This window comes from Balaenoptera physalus (genome assembly GCF_965194825.1).
Source record: "Balaenoptera physalus genome assembly, chromosome: 4".
NCBI lineage: Eukaryota > Metazoa > Chordata > Mammalia > Artiodactyla > Balaenopteridae > Balaenoptera > Balaenoptera physalus.
In genome coordinates this window covers 146,356,668-146,381,309 of record NC_138891.1, presented here as the reverse complement: position 1 = coordinate 146,381,309, position 24,642 = coordinate 146,356,668, and the positions used below count along the sequence as shown (strand labels likewise).

Here is a 24,642-nt window from a genome sequence, read left to right as displayed (position 1 = left end):
ATCTCCTGCCAACGCAGCAATCCTGTTCACAACGAAGGAAAGTCTTATTACTGAATAAGCACTAGACCAGCATGCGATGTACACAGGCTGCCAAGACAGAGCCTCACCGTTTCACGTAGCTACGCAGACTGGACCCACACGTGTTACTTACGTGTTCTTCAGTTAACCAGACCCCACGCTCAGGTGGGGGACACGCCTAGCCCATCCCGAGTTCACCTGGTCATAGGGCTGGGGCCTCTGAGGGGTCAGCCTTGACTGGGTGCTGAGCAGACTCGGGGCCAAGAAAATAATCCTGGGCTGTGAAACAGGCTTTTAAAGTGTTTACGTCCATCTGTGTTGGGGAGCAGGGGAGGGATGGAGAAAGGACCTGGGATCAGGGTGCTTACGGAACATGCCAAGAACAGGGAGGAGAGGAAAGCTCTTTCCCCTTTGGCAACAGAAAATTCAAAGTTTCCTTTTAAATTTGTGTTTGCCTCACAGTGGAGGGCAGGTGTCAGTGGGGAGGAGGGTGCCCCCTCAGGTCACAACCAGGGTCCTGCGGGAAGGCTCTGCTGGGCTCCCGAGGCTTCACCCCAAACCCACAGTGTCTGCGTTTGGGTCGGTTCTCTCCCTGAAATGGACCCTGGAGCACAGGCAGGAGGAAGGTTGGTGGCCCCTGACCCTCCGAGTCCTGGCCGGCCTGTCTCACTGCCCCCCCCCAACAGAGATCCAGAGCTTTGCCGGCACCGAGAAGGACGGGCGCATCGTTGGGGAGATCGCCTTCCAGCTGGACCGGCGCATCCTGGCCTATGTCTTCCCAGGGGTGACCCGGCTCTATGGCTTCACTGTGTCCAACATCCCTGAGAAGATCAAGCAGGTGCGCCTCCCTGCCTGGGGGCCCTCCCTGCCCTGGGGTCCCCTTCCTGCCCTAGGACTCCCCCTTGCCCCAGGGTCCCCTTGCTGCCCTAGGACTCCCCCTTGCCCCGGGGTCCCCTTGCTGCCCCACCACATGTGGTGCCCACACAGCTGCAGCCCTGGGCGAGCCTGAGTGGTGTCTGAGGCACATGTGCCAGGGGACACGACGAGCTGGTCCCATGAGTCCCTTTGCTCCCGCCCTGTGCTTCCTGGCTTGGGACAGTCTCAGGAGTGGCTCCAGGCCGGGGAGTACTTTCACGCTCAGCCCCGGCTGGCAAGACACCTTCTGCGCGCCTGGGGTGCAGCTCCCTGCTCTCCCTGACACTGTGTGCTGGAGGGAAACTGGGAGACGGCTCCCCTGGCGGGGGCCTGGCTGTGGGCCTCAGTGTCACCACCTACACAGCTGCGCTCGGGGAATCTAGCCCCTGCCCCGCCCCGGCCCTGGGCCTCGCCTCCCGCCCCCCTCCACGCCCCCGTCCGCGGGTTCCGGGCTGTGCCCGCCCACCTGCGCCTGTGCCCACAGACGTCCATCAAGCCCCTGGACGGCTCAGTGGATGAGAAGAGGCGGCGGGAGCTGACGCACCGCTTCCTGACGCTGACGGAGCGCCTGGAGAGGCTGGGCTACAGCCGCCACGTGCACCCCGCGTTCAGCGAGTTCCTCATCAACACCTACGGCATCCTGAAGCAGCGGCCCGACCTGCGCGCCAACCCGCTGCACAGCAGCCCGGCCGCCCTGCGCAAGCTGGTCATCGACGTCGTGCCCCCCAAGTTCCTGGGCGACTCGCTGCTGCTGCTCAACTGCCTGTGCGAGCTCTCCAAGGAGGACAGCCGCCCGCTCTTCGCCTGGTGAACCCGCCGACCCGCGCCTCCCTGCAATAAACGCGTGCTGCAACCCGGGCGCCGCGCTCCTCGTCCGCTCCCCGGAGGGCGCGCTGAGGGCGCCGGGGCCCGGTGCGCCGCCGGCCGCGCGCCCCGCCGCCCACACCTGCGCGGCGAGTCACACTCTATTAAAAGTCGTCTGTTTGCTGTTCCTACTTTACCGCTACTTTTTGAGGGCGGAGGCCCCGCTGTGTTTGGAACGGGGCCACCAACCCCGAGGACCCGCCCGCACACACGGCGCCTGGCCCCCTCCGCTGGGGTCGCAGTGCCTCCTCTCGGAAGGGCAGCGGTCCGTCCTCCTAGGGGTTTCCCCGAAGGCGGAGCCCGGGGCAAGGATTCGGCAGCAGGCAGGGCAGCTGCAGAATCTGCAGGGCGGAGTGAAAACACAGGCCCCTTTTTCAAAAGTCAGGAATTGCAGGACAGCGACTGCAGCGCTTTAAACCACGTGCCCGCGTGCAGCTGTGTGGGTGTTCCCTGCCGGTGAGGCTGGCGCAGGACAGGCAGTTTACTTGGGAGATGATTCGAGGGAGCAGGAGCCCCCAGGGGAGGGGAGCCAGTGTGCAAAGGGCGTCGATTTTCTGCCTGGTTCTGGGATCGAGAGCCCTGGTCCCTTTGGTTGGAAGGTGGTAGTAGAAACTAGCAATCGGGTGCTGGTGAGATGGCTTTTTCCTGTAAATGGTGGAGCTTTCCAGAGTCCGCTATTCAGGAGCTATTTTTAGCACCTGCCAAAATTTTTAATGTCTCAAAACTGCCCCCAAGAACTGGTCCCACTCCCCTGAGATAGAAAAATAATAGAAAAGAAAAGAAAAAAAACTGGTCCCAGCATCACACTGGGTCCTGATCCTGCATCTTGTGTTCCCAGCCGTGGCCAAGCCCTGGCCCAGAACCGTCTCCGTGGGACACACAGCCCCACTCCTGCCAGAGCCCTCTAGCCCCTGACTTTCCTGAAGCCTGGAGAGGGCAGGTGGCCCCCTGGGTCTCTGCAGTCAGGACACCTTCCTGGTTCCTTCTCTGCTGTAGGTATGAGGATGAAGGTGCTAGGGCGCCCTGTCCCTTGGTTGTCACAGCCTTGTGTGTCCCAGATGCACTGGCCCCTGTCTCAGTCAGCTCAGGTGCTGTAACAAATACCACTGACAGGGCGGCTTAAACAATAGAAATTTATCCTCTCACAATTCTGGAGGCTGAAATCTGCGATCCAGGTGCCACAGGGCTGGTTCCTCCTGGAGCCTCTGCCCTGGGCATGTGGACAGCCGTCTCCTCCCTGTGTCCTCACGTGGTCATCACTCTCTGTGGGTGTCTGTGTCCTAATCTCATAAGGATGCCAGTCCTATGGGATCAGGCCCACTCTAGTGACCTCATTTTAACCTCGTTATTTTTGCAAAGGCCCTGTCTCCAGGCACGGTCACGCTGGGGATTAGGGCTTCGACATATAAATTTGGGGGGGGGTCACAATTCAGCCCATAACAGACCTCATCCCTCCCAGCCGCCAGACACTACCCTGGCTGAGACTCCCCACCACCTGGGGGCCCTCTGCAGGATGCAGGGCCGTCTGGTGGGCACTTTGGGCCCCCACCCCTGGGCCTGCGGGCTCTTTCGGGTGGGACCTGGCGTCGGGGCCTGAGTTTGGAGAGCTGCCCTGGTTGAGCCCTCGCAAAGGACCAGGTGCTGCCGGGGTGCCCACGTCCCCTCCTGGGACCCGGGGGGCAGGACGGCCATCGCCACGTCCACCCACAGTCAGCCCGGGGAGCCACAGCTGGACAGGACGGGCCTGCCCCTGGCCTCCAGCGTCTCTGGGCTCACCCAGCCCTTCTGCCTCTCCCAGTCCCCGTGAGCAGCTGCTGGAGGGGTGGGCTTCCCAAGGACCAGACAGCTGCTGGCCCGAGAGATCTGGGCATCCCCTCTCCCGGCCCCGTGGTGACTGCGAGGGGTGAAACAGCTGCAGACGCTGACCCCACAAAGGCCACCTGGGGTGCCCGCTTCCGGGAGGACCATGGATGGGTGCAGTCTGCTCTTGGGGGGCAGGGGTCTGTGGGGGTCTGTGTGCTGCCAGGATGACCATGTGATCCATGGGCCTTTGCAGAATGGAAACACCGCCCTGTTCAAAAATCACGAAGGACTTCAAGACGGCGTTGACTCGAGCTGGCTCTCTGGGCTCAGGGCCCTGTGCTGCTGACCTGGGTGCGTCGCCCTTGTGGGGACCCTCCGGCCCTCCGGCCTCAGGGAGCACAGCCCGCCCCTCCGGCAGCGACACGCACCTGCACACACTCACCCCCTGCCCCGCCTCCTGCCCGACCAGGTGCGCTGACCTCTGCTGAGAGCCAGGGCCAGTGCCGGGGCCTCACAGCCGGTCCCTCTCATCCCCCTGCAGCCCTGAGGCTTGGCTGTTCTGCCAAGAGACAAAAGGCGTGGAGGGTCATCGTACGGTCACCCAGAGGGTCACCAGGGGACCCTGGACCCAGCTGGGCCTCAAGCCTGGGCTGACCTGAGGCCGCCGCCAGCTGAGGACTTTCCCCCGAGGGTCCAGGTCACAGGCACTTCCTTCGGCGGAGCCCACGCCCACGTGGGTGGAGGCCTCAGTCCTCCCCCTCCGCTGGCAGCCTCTCGGGGTCCTGGCTCTGCCCCTCCCCCATCTACTCAGTTAATAAGAAGCCTGGCCCCGGGGTGGGGCGCCACCCGAGGGCATAAAGGCCCCGCTGGCCTCCTTCCCACCTCTGCTGGTGAGAGGAGCGTCTGGAGCAGGGCCTGGACCATGTCCCAGCTGGTAGAATGTGTCCCCAACTTCTCGGAGGGGAAGAACCAGGAGGTGAGGCACCTGGGGTGGCGGGGGGCAGTGTAGGGGGCTCAGGGCAAGGAGAACGCGGCTCAGTGTGGGGTTTGGGGATTATCTTCTCTGGAAAGGGTGAGGAAGGGGGCAGCAGGCGGGTAGGCAGGTCCTGGCCCAGGTCTGGGCCTGGGGTCTGGGCGGGTCACTTGGCCTCTTGTGTGAAAACAGGGCCCCTGAAGCCCGACCCCCAGGGCCATTTCAGGGTCCCCGGGGGGTACCCCGTCTCCCTTCCCCACCTTGTGAGGCGGGCGCCGCTCTCATCCCCACGTGACCTGCAGGAAACTGAGGCACAGAGAGCTGGGCAGGCCTTCCTGCTGCCTCGGAAGGTTCCGGGCCCTTCACGCTCCCCCACCCCAGACACAGGTGGCCTGGGGGCCGGGGCCCTGACCCTCTGTAACCTTGGCCTGTGGGTCACCTTCTCGGGGCCCTGAGAGCCCCTGTGCCCAGGTTCTGCTTCCTGCCTCGATTTCTTCCGGAGGGTGCTGCCTGGGTGCCTGCCCCCCTATGCCCAGGTCCTCGCCCCGCATCATGTCTGAATGGGGGCAGGGCGGGCATGGCCCCTGCAGCTCCCGCTCCCTCTTCCACGTGGGGAGATCGAGGCACAGGCCTGGCTTTGTCCCCAGGTGATCGACGCCATCTCCCAAGCGGTGGTGCAGACCCCAGGCTGCGTGCTGCTGGACGTGGACGCTGGCCCCTCCACCAACCGCACCGTCTACACCTTCGTGGGGCGCCCCGAGGACGTGGTGGAGGGGGCCCTCAACGCCGCCCGGGCCGCCCACCGGCTCATCGACATGAGCAGGCACAGAGGTGAGGGCCCGAGTGCGCGCGGCCGGCCTCGCCCGCAGGACTCGCCAAGGGCATGGGGCCATGGGGCTGGCTGGATGCTCCTTGGACCCCGTCCACGTTTCAGGGGGCCCTAGAGTGGCTGGTAGAGAGGTGATCACACTCTGTGCAGGCCCTGGGCGGGGGCGGGGGACACAGCCCGATCTGTCAACAGCCCACAAGCCAAACACATTCTTTGGGCTGCAGGGTCAAAGATCGGTGGACACACGGGGAGCTGGTCAAAAGGGCAGGGTCTCTGGACGCCCACAGCGGGGGAGGGAGTTCACACGAGATCCCAACTGGTGAAGAGAGATGGAGGCTTATCTCAGAGGAACCGCCTGTGGGGAGGGGGGCGCGGGGGCCGCCATCTGACCCGCAGCGGGACTCGGGTTCTGAGAAGGACCCTCTGTAAGGCAGCCGGGTGAAGGCGCCCCTCCCTGAGGGCTCGGAGCTATCCTCTCGGCTCTTAGGGGAGGGAGGGGTTCACCCCTGAGACGCCGCGGAAATCGGGGGCTGCTTCTCCCGGGGCCCTGTGGTCAGTGCGGGTGTGCGTGCGCGGGGGCCGGAGGGCCGGGCCCGCCCCGAGGTCCGCACCTGGGCCTCCGCTTCCTCAGCCCCGTCTCTGTGCAGGGGAGCATCCTCGGATGGGCGCCCTGGACGTGTGCCCCTTCGTCCCAGTGCGGGGCGTCACCGTGGACGAATGCGCGCTCTGCGCTCAGGCCTTTGGCCAGCGGCTGGCAGAGGAGCTGGGCGTGCCAGGTGCGTGCCTGGGGAAGGGGCGCCTATCCCAGGGGCTCCCCCAGCCGGCCCCTCCTCACTTTACTTCAGTTCCCATCAGCAGCAACAGCAGCCATCCCTTGAGGTTCTCTGCTCTTGCATCCTTAAAAATGCATTTTAAGAAAAAAGCCCCAAAACACTACCATGCAGGTTTTTGACAGGCAGCAATGTCCTGCTTCTCCTGCAATGGGACAAACCACAGGGACAGGGTCCCAGTTGTCAGGGAGGCAGTGGGACCGAGTAGCCGCTCTGTAAAGGACTTGAGCAGGATGAATGGGGAGCCCTAAACAGTCTCTTCGGGGAATTAACCAAACCAAGGAAAAGCCCAGCACCGGGCAGCTGGCGGACCTGTGAGCCCGGGCACGGGTCCAGCCCCCTGCGATGTGCCTGATGGACGGGCTGGGGGGCGGGTGTCACCTGCCCTGTGCAGGTGTCAGAGCTGGTGGTGAGTTTTGTTTTCTCTCCTCCTCGTTCCTTAATTTACGGGTGTGTTGATCGTTCAACGAAAATGCACTTTGGAGAGAAACACGAATATCCTTCCAGCCCCTCTTGAGGGCGGGCAATGGCTTTTTTCTGGGGCATCTGTGCAGGGGCAGCGGGGGTGGGCAGAGGAGGGGTCCTGGCCCATACAGAGTGCCCATCAGCGACCACCCACACCCATCTGACGGGGCTCAGAGACGGGGGCGCTGCCAGCAAGACGGAGCTGCGGGAATGGGGGTCCTGCAGCGCCCGCCGGCCGAGGCCTGACTGGCCAGGCCCCTTGCAGTGTACCTGTACGGCGAGGCAGCACGGACGGCCAGCCGCCAGTCTCTGCCGGCCATCCGGGCCGGGGAGTACGAGGCCCTGCCTGAGAAGGTGCGGTGTCCCCTACCAGGGGGCGGTCTGGGGGTGGGCCCTCCTCCCCCCTTCCCTCACCCACTGGTCTCCCCCCAGCTCAAGCAGGCTGAGTGGGCGCCCGACTTCGGCCCCAGCTCCTTCGTCCCCAGCTGGGGGGCCACCGTCACGGGGGCGCGGAAGTTCCTCATCGCGTTCAACATCAACCTGCTCAGCACCAGGGAGCAGGCGCACCGCATCGCCCTCGACCTGCGGGAGCAGGGCCGCGGCAAGGACCGGGTGAGGGCACGCTGGGGTGCCGCCGGAGAGGGCCAAGGCTATGCCCCGCGTGTGGACCTGCTGAGCAGCCCACCTCGGTGTCCACGCCACGTGGGACCGGCAGGGTCGGGGTTCCAGGGTTTGAAGTTAGGGAGCAGGTCTTTAAGGACATTTTCCATGGAAGCTGCAGGGCTGCAGCTGTGGTTAAAAAACTGCATCATTTCTACACTGATAGGAAAACAGCCGCTTCTGCACCCCAGGTACCCCTAGGTGCCCCCATGTACCTCCAGATGCCTCAGGTACTTCCAGGTACCCCCAGGTGCCCTGATCCACCAAGTCAGCCATCATAGCTGTCACCTAGTGTGAGCATCGCTCCTGCAGAAAGTTCGAGTTGGACACAGACACAGAGACACCCGGTGGAGGAGGCCCTGCCCACCTGTCAGGCCCCACTCCCAGAGACCTGGGCCTTCCAGGCAGCTGAGGGCCTGGGAGCCCAGCTTCCGTGCCGAACACTCAGTTGTCTGCAAGCACAACACAAAAACACAGCCACTCCCCAATCCTTCTCTGTGCTCTGCTGAAGTCAAGAGTCTACCTAACCCCGAGAGGTAGACTGAGTCGCCCCACGGAGTGAGGGCCAGGAGCTGGCCTCTGGGGCAAGGGGTGGAAGGGGTGGGAGGCAGGGCCCCGCGCCCAGGACAGGGCTGTGGGCGGGGATGCCCGGGCCGCAGGGCCTGGTCTGAGCCTGTGGCTTGTGCGGGGCGGGCACCGCGGCACTGACCCCGTGGGGCCTTGGTTTCCCGTGGTGGGCGGGCCCTTTCCCGGCTCCGATGGGAACGGAACAGTGAGGCGCAGACCGCCTGAGGCCGGCTGCCCGGCCGCACCGCACAGTCTTCAGGCCACGGCCGCCCTCGTCCGGGTGTCTGGGGTGGGAGGGAGCCCTCGGGCTGGCTGGGGGATGCAGGGGCAAGGGGCTCTCACTGCGGGGTGTGGGAGAGGCTGGGCCGGGCCGGGCTGGGCAAGCCTTGTCCTCGACAGCCAGGACGCCTGAGAAAGGTGCAGGGCATCGGCTGGTACCTGGATGAGAAGAACCTGGCTCAGGTGTCTATGAACCTCCTGGACTTCGAGGTCACAGGGCTGCACACGGTCTACGAGGAGACCTGCAGAGAAGCCCAGGTGAGCAGGGTGGGTCCCGTCCCCCCGTTCTCAAGCCCAGCCCCCTGGGCGCTGACTCCCCAACCTCCGACCTCTGACCTCTGCAGGGGCTGAGCCTCCCGGTGGTGGGCTCGCAGCTGGTGGGCCTCGTGCCTCTGAAGGCCCTGCTGGACGTGGCCGCCTTCTACTGCGAGAAGGAGAACCTCTTCGTCCTGGAGGAGGGGCAGCGGCTCCGGCTGGTGGGTGGGGCTAGGGGGGTGTGTCAGGGAGAGGGAGCAGGTCGGGGGCTCCGGGCATCTGCACCCCAGGCCTGGGGCACTGTCTGCGGGGCCAGGCCTCCTCCTCCTCCTTCTTTGTTTTATTGTCTGTGCCTGGAAGTTGAGATCACACTGTCTTCACTTGGGGGACACTGTTGAGGTTTTCTCTGTGACCTAAAATGTGTTCAGTCTTGTGAAACCTCAGCGGAGAGGACGGGCCTGGTGCCGGTCCTGGAGCCGCATCCTGCGGATGGAAGGACCTGCCCCTCGTCCGCTCCCTGCCTGTTGGGATTTGGGTGCGTGAATCTAGTGTCCATGGGTTATTCACAAAGTTGTTCCTTTGGTCCCAGGTCCTACCGCCTGCTCTGGGTGTGGCCGTCCTTCTCAGTCCTGTTGCTCTGGCCTCTGAGTCATTTTGACTTGAGGGCGTTTCTTACAATGAACGCGTGATTGGATTTCTCTGAAAGTTTTTTTAAAACTTATTTTTATTTATTTATTTATTTATTTTTGGATGCATTGGGTCTTCGTTGCTGCGCGTGGGCTTTCTCTAGTTGTGTTGAGCGGGGGCTACTCTTCGTTGCGGTGCGTGGGCTTCTCATTGCGGTGGCTTCAGTAGTTGTGGCTCAGGGGCTCTAGAGTACAGGCTCAGTAGCTGTGGCACACGGGCTTAGTTGCTCCGCGGTGTGTGGGATCCTTCCGGACCAGGGCTCGAACCCGTGTCCCCTGCATCGGCAGGCAGATTCTTCACCACTGTGCCACCAGGGAAGCCCTTTCTGAAAGCTTTTGTCTTTTGGCAGTTGGGTTTATCCTTTTGTATCTGCTAATTTAGCAGGTATGTCTGGACTTACTTTTGTCCTAGTTTTAGGCATGAGAGTGTGTGGTTTCCTTTGGGCTGTATGGAGGAGTCTATTTTTAGGAATTCTGGTAATTACCTTATAATAATATATTTATCTCTATTTTTTGATTTATTAATTTAAAAATTTTATCCAAATGTATCAGTTTGACTTAATTTTTGTCAATACAGGCACCTTGGAAATAGCATAGCTTTGGTTCTAGGCCACTTCAATAAAGCAAATATCACAATAAAGCAACTCACACGATTTTTTTGGTTTCCTAGTGTGTATAAAAGTTATGTTTATACTAGACTGTAGTCTATTAAGTGTGCAATACTATTATGTCTAAAAAAGCTGTGTACATACTTACTTTAAAAGTACTTTATTGCTAAAAAATGCTAGCCATCATCTGAGCTTACAGAGAGTTGTGATCTTTGTGCCGGTGGAGGATTTGAAATACTGCAAGAATTACCAAAATGTGACACAGAGACACAAAGTGAGCAAATGCTGTTGGAAAAATGGTGCCAATAGACTTGCTTGAAGCAGGGTTGCCACAAACCTTCAATTTGTCAAAAACGTACTATCTGTGAAGTGCGGTAGAGGGAGGTCTGCCTTTTGCTGGCTGGCAGAAACCAACAGAACTTATACTCAATTGTGTAGCTTTGAAGAAATAATCATCTGAAAGCATAATATACACTTTAAGAAAATAATCTACATTCCCGTAACATTAGACACAGAAAATGAATGAGAAAGTAACTACACAGCATTTACTGCTGTCTTTTCTTCCTTCTCTATTTCCTCATTTTTTAGACTTGTGCTATTTTTTAGGGAGCTGGTTATTTTGGTGCTTAAATATTTTTTCAGTTGTTTAAATTATGGTAAAATAGACATGACATAAAATTTGTCATCTTAACCATTTTTAAGTGTACTGGCCACTGGTGTATGTGTATAAAGTTGTGCAGCTGTCACCAGTGTCCAGGATGGGGTTTCCTATTTCTGCAAAAGACGTTGTCAGGACGTGACGGGGCTCGCACTGACTCCGCGGGCCACTTTGGGCGGTGGTGCTGTCTTACAGCCCCGTCTTTCCAGCCCTGGACGTGGGCTGTGTTCCCCTTCACCTGTCTTTGCCTTCTTTCATCATGTTTTGTAGTTTTCATTGTAGTCTTTCACCTCCTTGGTTAAGTTAATTAATTCCTAAGTATTTTATGCTTTTGAAAACAGAATTGTTTTTGTAATTTCTTTTTCGGATTGTTCACTGTTAGTGTTTAGAAATGCACTGACCTTTGTGTGTTGACTTTGTATCCTGCTACCTTGCTGAATTCATTTATTAGTTCTAGGTGTTTAACTTTTTAAGTTTAAATAATGTATTTAATCCTTTAGCTCTTTATCAATGTTAGACAATGTCTGTTGACTCTTGGTGAAGAGAGACAAAAAAATTAATGCACTTGTGTGAGTGGTCATCTCTGTTCCAGATTTAAATTGCTTTGTTGTTATTTTTACATTGTCAGCTGTATAACATTTACCTTCTGTAACCATATCCACACATATTAAATATCCACAGATATTTAATCTTGGTTCTATACACGAGGGAGGTCACTATGCATCTCTGTCCTTTCCCATCTGTCCGGCTGGATTTCACAAACAAGCAGAGTTTTAAAGAAAGGCTCATAGGGGCTTTATTCTGTGGGTTCTGGCATGTTTGGGAATGTCTTTCTGTGACTTTATGCTTGCAAGACAGTAGGACAACCAAAACCTCAAGTCACATGTCTTTTCCTGAGAATGTTGCAAACACATCTTTACCACCTTTTGGAATAAGTGTCCCCGTGGGGAGGTCTAAGGCCATCTAGTTATCTCCCCACCCCTGGTGACCGGTTCTTTCTCCTGGATGCTTGAAGAATTCCATCTTTATCCGTGAAATTCAATGACTCTGCCATAAGAGTCTTGCTGTGGATTACTCTGCATCATTTTTTTCTCTGGAACAGGGTTTCTTGTGATTCACAGGTTCATTCTTGTTTAGCTTCAGGAATATTTTCTTCTATTGTATTTTTGATCCAGTTTTTGGTCCGTTCACTTTACCGACACCCGTTACACCGCGGTAGCATTTTCTTCCACATATTCTGTCTTTTTTGTACTTTCTTTCCCCCGTATTCACTGTGGTTTTCTCAGGCTTCACTTTGCAATCACTGATGCAGTTTATGGCTGGGTCTATTCTCTTTCTAGCGGTTACAAAGTTTTGTGTAACTTCTTATTTTGATGTAATTTCCTACTCACAGAAGAGGTGCAAGAACAGTACCAGGAACTCTTTTATACTCTCCAGATTCACCTATTGTTGCATTTTGCCCCATCCGCTGTATCACTCCTTTTCTGTATTCCACGCATAATCATATTTTTTCCTGGACCATTTTAAAGTAGACTGAAGACACTGTGCCCTTTACCCCTTGTTTATTCAGGGTGTAATTCTTAAGATCAAGGAAGTTCTCTTACCCATCACAGTGCAATGATCAAAACCAGGAAATCCAGCATGGTACAACCTGGTATCTAATCTGCAGACCGTAGTCAAATCGCATCAGTGTCCCCCCTCTCCATGGTCTGCCCCAGACCAGCCGTGGGTTCGGGTGGCTTGTCTTTTATGGCCTTTAATCTGGATCAGGTCCCCAGTTCTCCCCGTCTTTCCTTGACCGTGACGGGCTGTGGAGCACCGGCTGGTGGCTTGTGAAGCGCCGCTCGCTGGGTGCTGGTCTGGCCTGTCTCAGGGCTGGGTGTGCTTGTGCGTTTCTGGCAGGAGCAGCTCAGAAGTGACGGAGTGTCCCCCTCAGGGCGTTACCTGGGTCCTCTGGTCAAGCTGGTATCCCCGACCCAGGGTTATCACTGCAGTGTTTCTGTTTTCCTTTTGTTTTAATAAGAACTCCCTGGGGAGGTAGTTTAAGAATGTGTAAATGACCTGTTCCTCTTAAAATTCCAGCCACAAGTATTAGGAGCATGGAGAGTTTTCTAACTTCATCCTTTTTCTGTAAGAAGCTTTCACCTCTCCCACATTTATTTATTCCTTATTAATGTGTTTGACGCTGTCTACTGTCTTTTAAAACATATTATTTTATATTTTTTAACTGAAAGTTCTGAGGTCTGCAGTCTTTGCAGGTCTGATTCTGCAAACTGTGTGTCTGCGGATTCTCGCGGTGATGCTTCTTCCTGTGCTTGGTGATGTTTGGTTGTGACTGCCTGTTCTTTAGAGTCTCGTCTGCGGTAATTCTTGGTCGCCTGGTTTAGTTTGTGTTTGCCTCTGTTAGATGCTTGGACCACTTTAGATGAGCCCTTTGCTTGCAGCTTTGGAGCCACACAGGAAGAGAATTCTGTGTGAACGGTGGCCCACCTCCCCGTCAGGTTAGAATTCCCAGGAAAGATTTTTTTCGTGCTTCACCAAACGGAAGGCCGAGACTGGGAAGTATCCCAATATTTCCTGTGATGGGCGGTTTTCCCAAATTCATCCCTGGAGATGTCCTCTTTCAAGGGTCTCCCGTCTGACCCAGCTCTTGAGGGCTCGAGACCTCCCCTGCTCGTGAGAGGTCTCAGATGTCTCCAGGGTGGACCCAGCTTCTGGGAGAGGAGGTCTTTCCAGGCATTTCTGGTCGCTTCTGGCTGTGAATGGCTTCCTTTATGTTCTGCCGGCTTTGCCAGGAGCTGAATTCCACCCTGACAGTCCTGTTCCTCATTCTGAGGTTTTCTGCGGCAGGCGGGCCGCTTGCTGGCTCTACCGCCAGCTCTCGGGCGCTCTCTGCCCCATTTCCGCGTCCTCAGGGAGACCTCATGACCATCCCCTGGGACCTGCTGCTTCGTTTCCTCAAGCTGCACTTGTCACTTTCTATTTTGTGTGGAACGTGTCACCTGTGTGGCTCAGAGGGGCTGGGACTGTGCTGACGGCATCGAGCATCATAAAGTGTCCTGAGTGTTTTTTGGTGGAAAGAATTCTACTCCGAAATGGGGACATTTCCAACTTGATTTTGAATTCGGGTAAAATTCACTTGTCCTCACATATCAAGTCTCACATTTGGGCAGATCAGGCAGCTCCCGGCCTTTAAGAACCAGAGAGACCCTGACACCCGAGGAGCTGGAATCCTGTCCAAAGAGGCAGTTTTCTTGGCCCCTTTCCAGCGCAGGCTCCTGTGCGGGCAGGATGGGGTCACCACGGGCCTTGGTCTCGCTGGGGCAGCACGGTGGGCGGGTGGTGTGTCCGGAGGCCAGGCAGGGCGCCTGCTCTGGGCGAGGCCTTCAGTCGGCAGGGCTGCTGGCGGGCATGGGGTGCGACAGCTGTGCCCCTGCAGGCTCCCGACCAGGGCAGGGCGCCCCGCGGGCGGCAGGGGTGGGACCTGCGATCAAGGGGACTCCAGTCACCGGCCCCTCTTGCAGGTGGTGAACCGGCTGGGCCTGGACTCCCTGTCCCCCTTCAACCCCAAGGAGCGGATCATCGAGTGAGCAGCCCCGCCCCCCGCCCCTGCGTGGAGGCCCCCTCAGTCCTCCAGAGCTCTGCTCTGTCACCAGGCGTGGGGCTGGGAGCTTGCTGGGGGGCCCAGTGGGGCCGCGACAAGGTGCCACTCTGTCCTCACGCAGCTCCTGGCTGGTCACAGCCCCTCCCCGGGGCAGCCACTCTGCATATCGGGCCCACATCCCTGCCCCCACCCCACTGGTGCGAGTCAGGGGCTCCCGGCCTGGCTGACCCCACCCTTGCGGCCTGGCTGCAACGACCCGGGGCCCTGTCCGCCCCCTCCCTGTCCCCGCCCCTGCACGAAGCAGACCCTCACTCCCAGCTGCCGCATCCCTGCAGGTACCTGGTCCCCGAGGCCGGCCCAGAGCAGAGCCTGGTCGACCAGCCCCTGCGCACCTTCGTCCGTGAGGTGGGCGCCCGCTCGGCAGCCCCAGGGGGCGGTTCCGTGGCCGCAGCCAGTGCAGCCATGGTGAGTGGGGCCGGGGCGAGGATGCAGGGCGGACGGCCGGGGTTGGGGGCGTCGCCCGGCCTGGGGCCGGTCCCACGCACAGGGCGCTCTCCCCAGGGCGCCGCGCTCGCCTCCATGGCCGGCCTGATGACCTACGGGCGGCGCCAGTTCGAACACCTGGACGCGACCCTGCGGCGCCTGATTCCCCCCTTCCACGCGGCCTGGGCTGAGCTGACGGCGATGGTGGACGCCGACGCCCGGGCCTTCGAGGCCTACCTGGTGAGCGTGCAGGCGGGCCTCCACCACCAGCCCCGCAGAGGCAGCCCCGAGGGCGAGTGGGGTCGGTGGACAGTACGGGGTCCGGAGGAGAGACAAGTGGGTCAGGGTCACAGGGGGAGGGGGAGGGGCTGCCACGAGCACAGGTGTCTGTAGACGCCGGGGGCTGGAGGGAGGAGACAGTGGTCTGGCCCCTCTTGGGCCCCCCTCCCCCGCTCGTGCAGGGCCAAGCCCGGCGGGTGTGGTGCAGGCGTGACTGCAGGTCGGGGTCTCTGCAGGCTGGGGGAGGGCCGAGAAGGGCACCTGTTCTGAGGGTCAGCCAGGCTCAGCGTCCCCCTGCCCACGTCCCTGAGTCCCGCTGATGGGCGACACCCAGACCTGCAGATGCCGGAGGAAAAGCAAGGTCCCCAAGGAAGAGCTCCCATCCCGGGAAGGGCGGGAACAGGAATCTTCACAGAAGAAATGCCGAGGGTCATGGTCTCGGAGATCAGAGAAGACGTTCAGCCACGAGACACAAAGGGCCCCCGGGGAGCCGGGCACCTTCAGCAGCACAGGATGTGGGCGGCTGCCTCCAGGGAGTGCCCATCCAGGGGGCAGCGGAGGAGGGACGTCCATCAGACCGGGCGGGGGATGGGGAACTTGCAGGAAGGTCAAGAAGCCCCAGGCGTGTCTGAGGGCAGATCCAGCAGAGAGGACCCGGGAGGGGCGGGAGTGAGGGCGCTTGGACCCCACGGGGGTAGGAAGACACGCCTGGGAAGGAATGAGCTCTCAGCAGACAGCAGGCATCCAGAGCCGCCTCGGGGGTGGGGGGGTGGGTGGGGCAGGAGGACCTGGGCCAGGCGACCTCGGGGGGCGACCTCGGGAGGCGACCTCGGGGGCTGCTGGGCTGGGCGCCCCGACGTGAGTGCCGCATCCGCACGGGGACAGTCTAGGATGTCGCATTGCGGGAGGAGGTGACCCTGTGACAGAAGCTGGGTCCCTGGGGGCGGGGTACAGAGACTGATCACCTTTCCCCTATGCGCTTTTACGTTTTAATTTCGTTTATTTGCTTTTTAAAATAGGTGAAAGCCTCAGGGGTTCAGAGTTCACAGGGGCAGAGGGCAGCTGGTGAGCTGCCCCCCGTCCGCCCCGTCCCCTCGCCCAAGCAGGTGCAGCCCCAGTGCGTACGTCTCCCTGAGATGTTTGTGTGCATTCGGGCAGAACTGGGTTCCCCTTTCTCTTCCTTTCTTACACAAATGCTGGCAGGCAGATGTCCAGTTGCAGCTTGCGTCTTTCACCTGACGTCCTCCTGGAGCAGGGACACCCCCGGCTCAGTGGCCCGGGGTTCTGGGGACGCCTGGAGTGGAGGCCTTGGACCAGCCCCGTTGGGGATTCTGGCCAGGTCCAGTCGGCACCTGGGACAGGCTGTGTGGACAGCTGGCCTCCGTCGCTGGGCACTCGGTGGACGGGCTGTAGGAGCGACTCGGGGAAGGGCTTTCCCTCCAGGGTGGGTGTGTCCCCCACTTGAAGGGTGCTGCCCAGGGGCCCTGGCAGAGGTTGTGTGGATCGAGCCCTGGAGTGGTCCTCCTGCTGTTTACCCCGACGCCGCGGCCATTGGACCTGGTGGTCACGTGCATCTCTTGTTGCTGCCCTGGTGCGAGCGTCTCATGTGGGTGGGGCAGGGAGAGCAGCGTTTTCATACTTTTTGCAGCGGTTTTCTTTCCTTTTCAGGAAGGTGAGGTGTCCTTTTCTTCTCTGTTTTGCTTAGTGCTGACTAGGACTTTTCATAAGCCAGGGAGTCTCAGCTTGTTTGACTTTCAACTTTGCTTGTACTGGTTTCTGACCATACGAGCCTTGTGTTTTTATGTCGTCGAATATTCAGTCTTTCTTTTGCTCTTTCCTCGGTGTTGTGTCCTAGTTTAAACGGCCTCCCCAGGCCAGAATTATTGAACTTCTCTCCGGGTACCTCTAGCCATCTGTGGTCTGAAGAACTTCAGATGCTGAGAGGGGCTCGAGTAGAAGCATCAGCGTGCATATAAATAATAATACATAATTAAAAACAAATATTAAAAATTCTGACCACTAGAGATTAGAAATAAGACAAGTATAAAACAACTGGAGGGGGGCAGTAGAAAAATGAAAATCTAATCAAAAGGCAGGAAAGAAAAAGAAAAATAGTCAGCAAAGAGGTGTGGTTTAGAGAAAACCTAAAATAGAATGGTTAGACTGAAGACACACCCGACCAACAATCACACACACACACACGCACACACACACACATGTGAGTGTGGTAGATACTGCACTGGTCTATGTCCCCACCGAGCAACAAGAAGACAGACTTTTGAACAAAAATAAGAAAATATCCTTATCTTCCACCGAATACATGAGCAATCTCTAGGCAGAGTCGGAAGCTAGCTGTGTACCTCCCTCCCCACCAAACAAACCTCACAGTGAATCAGAAAATAAATCCAACTGCGGTGGGCAGCCCTCCTCAGCCAGACACAGACGTGGCCACGTGAAAGTCAGACTTGACTAAAATCAGCAAAGTTCTGCCCAGTGGAGCCCCCCGTGCCCCCGCTCCCCGACCTGGGTCTGCAGCAGTCAGCAGGTTCCCGTGTTCGTGAGGAGTTGCTGTGGGTCCACGTGGAAAAGAGAAACGTGTCACCGGAGACAGTCGGCCGGAGGGGTGCCCGGGGAGGCTAGGAGACATCAGGATGGTGACAGAACCCGGTTCAGGTCGGGTCAGGATGGTCACAGGATCTGGTTCTGGTCGGGTCAGGATGCTGATCGAATCTGGTTCAGGTCGGGTCCAGGGATCCTTTACACTCGTGCAGGGTTGATGGACCAGCTGACTGTTAGCGGCTTTTGGGCGGAGATTTGGCGAAACCTACAAAACCAGCAGGGCACGTTCCCCACCAGCTACGCCCTTGGACCCGGCACGTGGGCAGGCCTCGGGCGCCGGTGTGAGTGAGCGAGCCTGGACAGGTGCTCACAGCGCGGGGTGCGGGACCGGGGAGGCCTGCCCGGCAGCGGCGAGGAGAGTGACACACGGGGTGATGGCTCCTCAGAGGAGGCCTGGCTTGTGTGGCCCCTCGGGGATGCGGGGACACGGCCTGAACCATTACACCAGGACTTCGGGGGTTGTGCGGTTGCCTCGCCTGGAGGCTGGGAGGCCTGGGGCTGGAGAACCCGCTCCCCTCCACCCTCCTCTCCAGCCTCCAGCACTGACAACGTGGGGCCTTGCGCCGGGTCGCCTGCCCTCCTCTGTCGGGGGCCCAGGGCTCTAATCCACGGAACCGACCTCGGGGGTGGTGTGGGCCCTGCGCGAAGCCCCTCCCTCCCCCAGGCTCCGTGTCCCCTCATCACAGCCAGTCAGCCGCACGTTTCTGTGTTTGCTCCGGCAGAAAGCAACGAAGCTGCCCAAGAACACACCTGAGGACAAGGACAGGTGAGCACAGTGGCGGCTGCGGGCATCCGGGCGCCTCAGGAGGCCCGGGCACCAGTCAGCCCCCCTCTGGGGCGTGTGTGATTGAAGAACAGCTTCCCTGTGGTCCCCACCCTGCTTCCGTCTGCTCAGCGGAGCCATCAGGTGGGTCCAGCGGTGCCCGGGTGCCCTGGGCTCTAACCACTGACCCTCCTGCTTCCAGACGCGCGGCTGCCCTACAGGAGGGGCTGAAGCGGGCGGTGGCCGTGCCCCTGGCGCTGGCGGAGATGGTGACGTCGCTGTGGCCGGCGCTGCAGGAGCTGGCCCTGTGCGTGAACCTGGCCTGCCGGTCGGACCTGCAGGTACGTGGCGGAGCCCCGCTGCAGGGGCGATGTGCGGAGGGTCACTGGGCGTCACAGCTCTTCGCCAAGCCGGGCAGGCACAAGCGCTCACGGGGCGTTTCGGTCAGTCTCAGCCCGCAGGGCCGGCTCCGTCACCCATTAAGGTCCTGTTCAAGGTCGCGCGACAGAGAGAAGCAGAAGCTCGAGTGTGTCTCCAGAGGCCAACCCTAACCGTCCCCCAGACCCCGTCCCTCCCCTCCTTCCCACCGCCCCTCTTCCAGAAAACCCAGGGGCTTGCAGACGTGCACAGGCCCCCCGTCCGCAGCACCAGGAACCGCAGGGCCGGCTCTGCGTGTCCGCAGCCCGTCCTGAGGGGAGGAACCTCGTCTCCTCGGGCTGGTCGTCATCCGTCTCTGGAGGGGCCGGGCCGAGCTGCTTGTCTCTGTCGGGAGAGGGCCGGCCCTGCCACCGGGAGGGAGCCCTTGGGCTGCTCAGTTTGCCGTCTTCACGGCTGAGGCGTGAGGCCCCCAGGCCCTGTCCCTGGGCTGAGGAGTGGGCAGGGCGAGGCCCTGCTGCCCCCCTGGTACTGACGCCGGCCCTGCCCCTTGGCGGTTGCAGGTGGCAGTGAAGGCCCTGGAGACGGGGGTGTTTGGTGCGTATTTCAATGTGCTCATCAACCTGAAGGATGTCACCGATGACGCGTTTAAGGACCAGGTGGGCAGGGGTGCGGGCCGGGCCCACCGACGGAACTGGAGGTTGCCCTTGGGCCGTGGCTCCCAGAGGGTCCCTGAGGGTCTGGGCAGTGAGGGAGGTGGGGGTGTGGCGGAGAGCCCCCTGGGCTGGGGGCCCAGGGCACCCGGCCAGCAGGCCCTCGGGGAGGGAAGTGTCCATCAGACGAGAAGTTCCTCCAGCTCCTGCAGGTGGACGAGGCCTGGCCCGCAGAACGCAAGCGTCGGGGACGGCCGGGGCCGTCTTTCAGCGTCTCTGTGGAGGCAGGTGGCCTGGGGGCCTGCCGGCACCCCCTAGCTCCCTCCCAGGGGGCTCTGGCCAGGGCTGGGGTCTCTCCCAGGGGGGCTGGGCTGTAGCACTGGCAGCACAGGCTCTCAAAGGACAGTCTCCAGCCTAAGCAATGACCCCACTTCAGCATCTGTGATAATTTCATTGTTACTGTTTATTGGAGGAAAATTCACGAAACACGCAGCGCACTGTGTTAGATGATGCAATTCAGTGGCGTTAGGCACACTTACGCGGTTGCGAGACCACCACCGCTATCAAGATCTGGACCATTCTCATCACTCCAAAGGATGCCCCACAGTCACCCCCATTCCCAGCCCCGGCCACTGCCCATGTGTCTCTGTGATTTTGTGACAATCTTTAAAAAGTGATTTCGCGGCTCGGAATGGGAGCGGCACGGCCTTTTCGAGGGTCAGCCCGTCCCCACCTGCCTCTCCAGCCGAGCTGGGCTTGGCCATCAGGGAAGGCCCTGTCCACCATGGGGGCATTGAGATAACGGACGGGCCGCTTGAGCTCTGGCCCTTAGGGCCTCAAGACATAGCCCTGCCCTTGGCAGTCATGGCTAAAGTGGGGAGACCAGGAGGGTGGGGGCTGGCTGGCCCCAAATCTCAGGAAAGACAGAGGGGCCCCTCCCATCACCACCAAGAGATCCATGAGGAGCTGGGGGCCCCTCGGTCAGGGGCTTGGGGTCACCCAGAGTGGACAGCCCAGGGAGGTGGCGGGGAGGTGGGGCCAGTGGGGTCGGTGGCAGGCTCGGGGTGGTGACGGGGCCCCTGTGTCTGTCAGGTCCGCCAGCGCATCTCCAGCCTCCTGCAGGAAGCCAAGACCCAGGCGGCACTGGTGCTGGACCAGCTGGAGGCCCGGCAGGAGTGACGGCCGGGCGGGGGACCTCACTGGACACTGCTTCCCCCTGAGGCCACTCCAGACACATCCCATGGGGCCCAGAGAGGGGAGGGTGTGGGGGGCAGGTGTGTCTGGGGTTCGTGGTGTCACCTTCCATCACCTGGGGCCTCCAGTAAAGTGAGGACACACCGGTGCCTGTGGGGTACATGCAGGGGACCAGTGGGTGGGCTGGGGGAGGGCTGAGCCGAGCAGCTGGGACAGGGACCCCGTGAGGTGCCAGTGTGGGGAGGCAGGTGGGGGGAAATGGGGGCGTAGCCCAAGGTGACACAGGGTCCCAGAGCACCTGGGGTCCTGGGGGAAAGAGTGCGTCACATGGAGGGATGAAGGCCGCGCTGCCTGATGGGCGGAGACCTGCCAAGATGAGGGTGGCCAGGCCAGCTCCTCGCAGGGCAGGAGACGGTGAGGAGCAGCAGAGGGTTGGGAGTCCCTGGGGAGGCGCTGGTGATGTGTGACCGGGTCCCGCGTCCTGGCGGGAGAGCTCGAAGTGCTGGACCCGGGCTCCGGGAGGGGGGTCCCGGGCACTGGGCACTGACTTCCCTCAGTGGAAGCTCGGGGGCCGAGGCCCGGTGGTGGGGGTCCCAGGAGGGTCCCTGAGGGCCTGGGCAGTGAGGGAGGTGGGGGTGTGGCGGAGAGCCCCCTGGGCTGGGGGCAATCGACCTGGTCCAGGGGCTGCCGAGCCGGTGATGCCGGAGGGAGGGCCGCGGGATCCTGGGGGGGGCGGGAGGTGTGTGTGGGGCCCTGCGGGGATCGCGGGAGAGGCCCGGGCAGGCGGCCGTGTTGCCCCGGTAGGGCAGCATCCTTGAGGCTTGGAGCTGTAAGTGCGCGAGCGTCGGCGCTACTATAGGAGATGCAGGCGACACCAGGAGCTGCAGGAGGGCCCCAACCTGGTCTTTTAAAATAGGCAACGCGTCGCTAGTTCAAACACCAGGGCTGTGCGGGGTCCCCACCACCTGGCCCCCGGCAGCCCTTTCGGAACCTCTTCAGGAAATCACTGAATTCCCTCTTTGCGCCCATTCAGTGTTTATGCAAACATAAACACATGTGAATATATACTCTTCATTCTTCCTTGACTGCGTTAAGAGAGCAGATCAAATGCTGACTTTTGTTCCTAGTTAACACGTTAGCCTAGAGGCCATAGCCCGGAGCCCTTTCACATCAGCATTTATTTTAGAGACTCCTACTTAATACTTACTTTATTCACTCATCCTTTCCCCGTATTTCCTTCACCATTTCATTGTGAAATAGAAGATACATTCAGGAAGGTGCATGTCCTGATCGGCCCTCTCCCCGTCACGGACTCCTCACCCTGACCCCTGACCCCAACGGCCCTGCTCCACAGTGACCGCACTCTGGTTTCCTGTAGGCCGTCCGACACAAGTGCACACTTCCCACACAAAGGCTCAGTTTTCCCTGTGGGCTGACATTTGGGTAAACGGGGTCGTGTGTGCCCTCGGTATCTGCTGTGTCTCTCCACCTTGCGTGCATCTTGCACAAGGCTCACAGGGTGGGGGGACTGCTGAGTCCCGGGGTGTCACCCTCCCGAGCAGCTGCACCACTGCACTCAATCCCCCCTTGTCCCTGTGGCAGAGTTTGGAGGAGCCCCAGTTCTCACCACTGACGGTGGAGTGTGTCCCCAGCTCTCAGATGCTGGGATGGGGGCTGAGGGGGTGAGCACGGTGCCGACCGGGCCAGAGGAGACTCCCCGTTTCTCACCTGTTGCCTGTCTGGGAACCCCTGACCTCCACTGGAGGACGGCTTTCCCCAGGTGGCCACTGCCATTGGCCTGAGCCTCCCCACTGACCCACAGCCCCTTGGCGAGAGTCGGGCCTGAGGCAGCCCCAGGAGTCTTAAGCAGAGCTGCCCTGGCTGATTCCGGAATGAAATAAATTTCAACTGTCCCATCCATGAGACGTCGTGGCTGGTTGTTATGTAGCAGCAGCTGACAGATACACTTCCCAACTGAGTGTATTGTCAAACTTTGGGGGTTTTGCCTTGAGAGGTGGAAGATGGGTGTCAGTATGGTTTAATTATCTTTTGTTATATCTGAGGTTGACTGTCTCTTCATATCATTAATGATGGATTTCCTTTTCTGTAGTCAGTTCATGTGCGTAGCCTGTTTTTCTATTGGGCACTAGACTGGCCCTAAATATCCACCAGCCTCCAGCTCCTTCCCGGGGGGCGTCCTCGGCTGCATTTGATCTGCTCTCTTTACGTAGTGAAGGAAGAATGAAGAATATATGTTCACGTGTTTGTGTTTGTAGCCTCCTGCCTCCAGGAAGTTCCCGTTAAAAATAATTTGGAAAAGTCATCACACTCTGAAATTCCTTCCAGACAGGCTGTGCACATGGAAAAACAAAAAGTATGAACGTACTTGCTAGGTAACCATACAAGATATTAAGAGAAAATGATTTGGGGAGTATATCCTCCTTGAGCAAGGCAGAGAACCCAAATGTTTTACAGGGAAGTCTTACTATCTGAAAATTTAAAAACTTGTTTTGTGGGCTTCCCTGGTGGCTCAGTAGTTAAGAATCTGCCTGCCAATGCAGGGTCCACGGGTTTGAGCCCTGGTCCGAGAAGATCCCACATGCCGCAGAGCAACTAAGCCCGTGCGCCACAACTACTGAGCCTGTGCGCTAGAGCCCGCGAGCCACAGCTACTGAGCCTGTGTGCCCCAACTACTGAAGCCCGTGCGCCTAGAGCCCGTGCTCTGAAACAAGAGAAGCCACTGCAATGAGAAGCCCACGCAGCGCAACGAAGAGTAGCCCCCACTCGCCGCAACTAGAGAAAGCCTGCGTGCAGCAACGAGACCCAACACAGCCAAAAATAAAATAAATTTATTTAAAAAAACCCCAAAACCCCCCCAAAACTTGTTTTGGTAAAAGACATCATATCCCAAAGTAAATGTCAAGAACCTATTGGAAGGAAAAAACCCAATATAGATAACAGGTAGAGTTACTATGACCAATAGAAAAGCTCCTACAAATTAAACTGACAAGGACAGTGTCTGAGCAGGTGTGCGGTGGGTGTGCTTGTCTGCGTGTGCAAGCCAGTGTGCGTGTATCTGTGCAAATGCAAGGACAGCTCCAGGAAAGTCCTCAAGGGGTGAACTCTGGAAAGGGCGTGAGCTTGGGGTGCAGGGTCTCCCTTACCTCTACCGTATTCTCCCAGTGGAGTGTGGGCGCAGGCCAGAGGCTCTCGTAGGGGCCCGGTCTACACGTGGAGCAGCGGGTGTGGGGGGCTGTCCTGGGGAGGGGACCCTCAGGCCCGTATGGGGAGGGACGGAGTTCCTTCCAAGGGCCTTAGGGGAAGAACTGCAAGTGGGTTTAAAATCCACCCCCCAGACGGCGCATCGAGGGTCCAGGCTGCCCAGGAGGCACCGCGGCTCCTTCACGACTCCCTTCATCCGCTCTTTCTTGCTTGTATCTGAGGCAGTTGTAATTGCTCATGGTCGTTATTTTTGGTGGAAATCACAGCGTCCCTGAGCAGGAGGCACTCCTCATGATCCAGGAGCTCGTCCTCTGCGCGGGCCCCCCTCCACCCCAGCCCACTGGTCCTGGCTCTCCGCGTCTCCGCCAGGTCCCTCCTCTGCTGCCTTTGAGGGGTTGGAAGGCGAGGAGCCTGGGGTCTTGCCGTGTGTGTGTGTGTGTGTGTGTGTGTGTGTATGTTGGCTCGGAAACGCGGGGTCTCCGCTCTCCTTCCCCACGGCCCCGGCTCAGCTGACCCCGGACATCTCATGGCGGCACCCAGGACCCTGCTTGGCACCCACCGCACGGCGGAATCCAGGCACCGATCCCTGAGTGAGGGGCGACCCGCCATGCCCACCCTCTCCCGCAGGACCGGGTGCTGGGATTGGGGGGCTCATCCAGCTCCGGGGCGCTCATGGGAGGCCCTGCAGCCCGCCCACCTCGCCTCCCGCCTTCCCCGAGGGCCCCCCAACGCTGCTCCACACCCTTTCCCCCCAGATGCTGCCCCCTCCACCCCACGGTGGGACGACCTTCTGCAAGACCAAGGGTGCAGGGCTTCTGCCTCCAGAAACCTTTCATCCTCAGCAGCGACCATGTGGCCTGTTTCTTGTGACAGACCAGGGGGTGCCCTGTGGGCAGATGGGAGGGACCCTCCCCTGGCGACACTGACCCCAGGGAGACTCTGACCTGGGGAGATCCTGTCTTTGGGGGACTCTGGCCTGGGGACACCCTGTCTTCAAGGGACCCCCACCTGAGTTGGGAGAGGCTCTGCCAGGCAAATCC

The 24,642-nt window shown here is 59.4% G+C and overlaps 2 protein-coding genes across 12 annotated transcripts in view; both read left to right on the top strand.

The window, feature by feature from the left end:
* Positions 1-3,317, top strand: part of SPATC1L (spermatogenesis and centriole associated 1 like) — a gene marked incomplete at its 5' end in the record, with an annotated part of 28,452 nt that extends 25,135 nt beyond the window's left edge. For 2 of the 3 annotated variants that reach the window (XM_082459922.1, XM_082459924.1), the window contains 2 exons: positions 705-856; positions 1,418-3,317. In XM_082459922.1, coding sequence (XP_082316048.1) covers positions 705-856; positions 1,418-1,744 — 479 coding nt within the window. In that variant the 3' untranslated portion in view covers positions 1,745-3,317. Of the gene's footprint in view, positions 1-704; positions 934-1,417 lie in introns of those variants that run through there. The other variant, XM_082459923.1, reaches the window with a different exon arrangement.
* A 1,112-nt stretch (positions 3,318-4,429) lies between these two features.
* FTCD (formimidoyltransferase cyclodeaminase) lies at positions 4,430-23,217 on the top strand. Of its 9 annotated transcripts, none has more exons than XM_082459434.1 (14): positions 4,452-4,576; positions 5,221-5,404; positions 6,050-6,178; positions 6,963-7,051; positions 7,130-7,309; positions 8,324-8,461; positions 8,548-8,679; positions 13,935-13,996; positions 14,350-14,479; positions 14,576-14,737; positions 18,118-18,161; positions 18,361-18,499; positions 19,097-19,192; positions 19,390-19,578. In XM_082459434.1, the coding sequence occupies exons 1-14, from the start codon at positions 4,523-4,525 to the stop codon at positions 19,561-19,563; spliced, it is 1,713 nt and encodes a 570-aa protein (XP_082315560.1). In that variant the 5' UTR covers positions 4,452-4,522; the 3' UTR covers positions 19,564-19,578. The 9 variants fall into 9 exon arrangements, with proteins under 9 accessions (XP_082315559.1, XP_082315558.1, XP_082315562.1 ...); XM_082459440.1 differs by lacking the exon at positions 19,390-19,578 and adding an exon at positions 20,299-20,528 and having other exon boundaries at positions 4,455-4,576; XM_082459438.1 differs by lacking the exon at positions 19,390-19,578 and adding an exon at positions 22,942-23,217 and having other exon boundaries at positions 4,456-4,576.
* The last annotated feature ends 1,425 nt before the right edge of the window (positions 23,218-24,642 follow it).

Coding starts and splice junctions, on each gene's coding strand:
- FTCD (XM_082459432.1), top strand. CDS start 4,523: ATGTCCCAGCTGGTAGAATGTGTCCCCAACTTCTCGGAGGGGAAGAAC. Junction 5,405..6,049: donor CGACATGAGCAGGCACAGAG/GTGAGGGCCCGA, acceptor GTCTCTGTGCAG/GGGAGCATCCTCGGATGGGC. Junction 7,310..8,323: donor AGGGCCGCGGCAAGGACCGG/GTGAGGGCACGC, acceptor TGTCCTCGACAG/CCAGGACGCCTGAGAAAGGT.